Here is a 5111-nt window from a genome sequence, read left to right on the forward strand (position 1 = left end):
TTTTTCGGGGTGGGGGGGAGTGGGGGACCCTTCATCTGTCTGTGAGTTGCGAGCATGGCTGCCTTTAGGTAGGGGAAGAAAAGTGTAGAGATTTCATATTCCAACAAAAAGAAGCCAGCAGGTCCTTTTCCACTTGACCGCTAACTCATGAGCAAAGCTGCCTTTTGCCGCCCCTCATGCAACATGAGGTGATCTTCACTAAAAGCTGGCTCTATTGGTGAGGGGTGTCTGACTCTGAATTCTTGAGATCTTGGACTTTATTGAATTCTATCTGAAAAAAAAGAAACTTCATCTAGCCTCCTCTCTCCCTCTCTTACACACATGGGAGGGGGGAAGGGAAAGGGGTTAAAGCTTTCCAATTCTACTTGATTTTGGTGAGAAGCTAATGAAGAGAACTTCTTGAAAGCATGAAAAACCAATAAATTCAACCCATAATTTGGAAAATAATCAAAAGCTTAGGTGATTTACAGTTAAGAAATTTGATTGAACTAACCTCCAGGATGGACAATGACTGAACCTTCTTTATGTTTGGTACCACTAAACCATATGGAGTAGCCATAGCAATTCCAATATTGTGGGACCCTAACCATAAATCAATAGGATGAGGATAAGAGGTCAATTCCAGGAAAAAATAACAAATTCTCAACATTAGAAATCAACAGCAGCTGGAACCTATCCCAAAAAAAAAACAAAAAGAAGAAGAAGAAGCTGGAAACAGCTTGATATAGAAAAGATAAGCAAGAAACTTTCCAATAGAAAAATTAAATGTTTCAAATTAAAGAATACCGTTACAAATTCTATTGCAATTTGCATTAAGCTCTTGCTATAGTCATATAATAATTATCCTAAAGAAACATAGAACTCACATAATAAATAAAAGGGATAATCTCCGTGTATCTATGCATGGTGACAGTAAGCTGTCACCATCCTACATGGCATAGAAAAGACAAAAGAGTGTTGCATATAGGACAAAATATCATTATGAGGTTGAACTTTTCATTACCAAAAATCCTGGCCCCCTATTGTAAGAATTGATGATGACCAGTTTGTATATGTGGGCAACAGCATCATAGTGATAGCTCGGTGTAACCACACATAATTACACCAAGAAAAACCCTAAATAAAATGATGCTACTATTTTTTCCTTGTGCTACAATAAAACTTCAAGACAAGCTAAGTAGGACCATAAGGCTATTCACCACAATAGCCATGGATAGGAAATAAAGCAAACGTACGCAAAAGAGAGAGAGAGAGAGAGAGAGAGAGAGAGGAAGAAGAAGAAAAAGAAAATGCAGTGCGTAAATCATCAAGTAAAACTTGTTCTTACTCAGGGTTTGAACTTTTCTAAGAGCCCTACAAAAATCAGAAAAGAATGATCTTTCACCATGCAAAACATCATGTCTGGCAAAAAATCCTGTCGTGAAGGAAATTCCCTTCAGGTCTTTTATTTTGGCTCTGATAACTCTTATTTCCAATAGCATGGAAAATTAGGAACTCAAGGATTTTAGTCTCTCTATAACTTTTAAAGAATTTGACAAGCCTATAGCCTTTTAAAATTATCATTTCATGTGCCCTCCACCAACCTTCTGTATTACATTTAAGAGATGAACATAGTTACTCGTGAAATAATGCAAAAAAGTGATCATATTCTAGACTCATCATACAGAATAAGCTATGAGTGTTAAATGAATGGTCCTCTAGAACACCTGGAGTCAATCATCATGGGCCATAGTATAATGGAACAATAATTGCCTTGAAAGTGAAGAAAACATCTTTAAGCATATATTTACTTAATGTAATAATTTCACTTGTGTCTTATTTTACAGCTTTGAAAAAATAAACAGTTATCTTAAAAAGGAAGTTTTAATAGAGTTGAAAACAACCAAGGAAGATCAATGTGTCTGCATACCTTTATAGATAACCTCATATGACTCCTCTCTGAAGGTACTATTTAAAATGGGATATTTTGTCAATGCCATAGAGAGTGACTTTATAAAGAGCGGCAGGTAAGTGTGTTTGACATCTGGGTCGGAATTTGCATCTTGAAACGATGCTTTAAACTCCACAAGAGCATCACAATTCATCTCTTCTAGATAATGAAAATGAGGAACAGTGGCAACCATGGTCATAGATTTAACCATTGAACGCTGAAAACCCCTGAACAAGCATTACTGAATCAGTCATGAGTTAAGTTTCCTACAAATTCTAAAATGCCTGCTTCAAATAGATATAGTAAAATATCATCATAGCATTGATTCACTTACTACACAGAGAAAAATAACCTCCTAAAGCAGAACACAGACAAAGAGTATAAGAAATTAACCAGTTCAAAAGACTGGTTACTTAATTTCATACATGATCAACTAGTAACATATCATCATATTGCTGATTCACTACACACAGAAAAATAGCCCCCTAAAGCAGAACACAGACAAAAGAGTATAAAAATTGACCAGTTCATAAGACTCGTTACTTAATTTCGTACATGTTCAACACATAAGAGAGGGGAAAGAGTTCATTTTTAATAACAACAACAATTACAATGGTAATGGGAATAGCTTACACAAGGAAAATAGCAATAAGAACTCTATAAAAAAACTCATTGCTTAATCTTTTACCAGTCTAACACGTTTTATAAAAAAAATTCTTAATTCCTTCTTTAAATCTTTAAATTATTAAAGTGGCAAAATGAGAAAATCAAATGTATATATTTGAGGAGAATTTTTCTAATACACAATCTAACAGCCAGAGATCTGTAAGAAGGATTAAACACAATACATTTATGAGGGTGCTTGGGCACTTGAAATATGAATGTTCAGAGACAATTTGATGAAAAAGAGTTTTTTGGATATGATTATTTCGATGAAAAAGGTTGTTTATAATTATTAATCAATTATAAGGTCATCGAGAGTGGCCAGTCTAGAGATGTATATCTAGAATGTCCCCTTTAAGTATTTTTTCTGCCACGACAGTTCAGTTAGCCATCAAATTTTACAGCTCCACATCACCTTTAACTTCTGGCATATTTCAGCCCAAAAGCATTTTCCCATGTGACACAACCAACTAGTCAATTTATGTCAACATTGGGACAAATAGAGAAAAGGTTCAATATATGGTGGGGCCATATGACTTAGTTTGGCTTCAAATCTTGATAGATGAGCAATCCACATAACCTTTCTCTATCTAGCAGTTAGAATTTCCAAACCATCTCTCCATTGTTTTGATGACTAAAGATACTATAGACAATAAAAATTAACAAGATGATGGGCCTACGTGATTGGCCACAGAGCTTGACATGCAGATATTTCAAAGGGTAGTCAACCTATCCAACAGTTGGATTGGCCACATCAGCCAACTACATGGGCCACATGGCAGAACAAAGATAACAGTCCAGAGATAACTTTCTATACCAGCCAGACTAGATAACTTTTCACCAGTAATATACATTCAACTTATCACCACATAATGCATATGATCTTTAACCAACAAAAAATGATTTGTATCTTCTCTCCCTCACTAATATGAATCACAAAACACACATGTACGTCTAAGGTTCATGGTTTGGAAGTCTTTCATAGTTACATGTGCACAAAGAGTATTACCTCAGGGGAACTGTCTTATCTTCATGCTGTGATCCATCTGCAGCTAACTGATATGGTGATTTCTCCTCTTTTCCCATCACATGTTCTATCAAACTTTCATGTAAAGTTGCAGATGATTCTTTACCCCCCATTCCTTTACTGTCAACATATTTTTGGACATCTTCTTTTAAAACTCTCCCATCTTTACCAGTTCCATGAATGTCCTTCATATTTACACCATACTGCTTTGCCAGATTCCGAACAGCAGGAGTAGTTAAAACTCCTCCAATGTTTTCTTTACACAACTCAGAATTCAAATGTGTTGTATTTTCCAAACCATTAGAACTCACAGATGGGACCTGAGATTCCTCCACAGCCATCCTGAGAAGAGTTTCTCCAACCTGCAATTTAAGTTCAACCCACAATCATCTTTTCAAGATACCAAAATAATCGATCCACCAAATCTAGTGGGTGCAAGTTAGCCGGGTCTGGGTTGGTCAATTGATATATTTTGAACCTAGTTGAGCTTAAGGCTGACTCAGCCGCAGCACATCTCATTTAGGTTCAACATTGAGCCCAAGTTCGGCCCAATTTGCACCTAACAAAATATTTTTCTTCTTATTATTAGAGGATGACTGATGCAGTCCAAAGCTTGAAGAAGAAGACAAAAACAAGAGTCAGAAAATTATTGTTCATGAAACACTGTTCACGTGAACAGAAACTCAGAAATTACTGTTCACGTGAACACTGTTCACATGAACAGTAAGTGGTTTCATATTTCATATTTCAGGTTCCTATTTAATTTAGTTAGTTTCTATTTACTTCATGAGCAATATAGTCAAGTTAGTTTCCTATTTTGTTAGTCAAAGGAGTTTTTACTTTGTAACTTAGATTAGTTTCCTTTTGTGTTTAATTGTTAGTTTCTAATTTATTCTTACTTGGATAGCAAGTTAGACACAAATTAGAAAGTTCTATTTCAGTCCATTAGTTTTCTTTTTTACTGTATCTTTATGTCCAAGCAATGCAAGGCTATTTAAAGCCCATCAATTATAATGAGAAGAGAGAATTTTTAGTTAAACAAAAAAAGATGGCTTATGCTATTGTGTTGTGGGATGCGGTTGGGTGAAATGCCCTAGGTGAGATGCCTAAACTTGAGGGGTGAGATGCCCAAAACCTAACCTTCTTCTTCCCCTTTCTCAACCCTCCATCGAATTCTCTTTTTGTTTTCTTATTTTCTTTTTATTTGTTTGTTGTGAGAGAGTGTTTGAGAGCTAGAACCATGCCTATTGGAAATCTTCTCTATTCAGCCAGAATTTCAGATCCTGCCTAGGATTAGGATCACTTGTGATTCTAGTTCTACATTAATGACAATCGTCCAGCCTCTTTCATAGAAACATAAAAAGTAAAAAATAGAAAGATATAATAGCAACCTTGCCAATCATGCATATTATTTTTCGATTACTTGTGAGTGATTAATGATTAATGTGAGTAATCTATCCCCCCACCACACACCCTCCCCCACCCCCCCAT

General features: G+C 35.7%; 1 protein-coding gene across 2 annotated transcripts in view; it reads right to left on the reverse strand.

The window, feature by feature from the left end:
• Positions 1 to 5111, reverse strand: part of LOC122057869 (lipoamide acyltransferase component of branched-chain alpha-keto acid dehydrogenase complex, mitochondrial-like) — a 13908-nt gene that overhangs the window by 2946 nt on the left and 5851 nt on the right. For both annotated transcript variants that reach the window (XM_042620210.1, XM_042620209.1), the window contains exons 5-7: positions 3603 to 3982; positions 1910 to 2157; positions 494 to 582 (exon numbers count right to left, since the gene is read on the reverse strand). In XM_042620210.1, the coding sequence (XP_042476144.1) occupies positions 494 to 582; positions 1910 to 2157; positions 3603 to 3982 (717 nt within the window). The remainder of the gene's footprint in view (positions 1 to 493; positions 583 to 1909; positions 2158 to 3602; positions 3983 to 5111) is intronic.

This window comes from Macadamia integrifolia, chromosome 12 (assembly GCF_013358625.1).
Source record: "Macadamia integrifolia cultivar HAES 741 chromosome 12, SCU_Mint_v3, whole genome shotgun sequence".
NCBI lineage: Eukaryota > Viridiplantae > Streptophyta > Magnoliopsida > Proteales > Proteaceae > Macadamia > Macadamia integrifolia.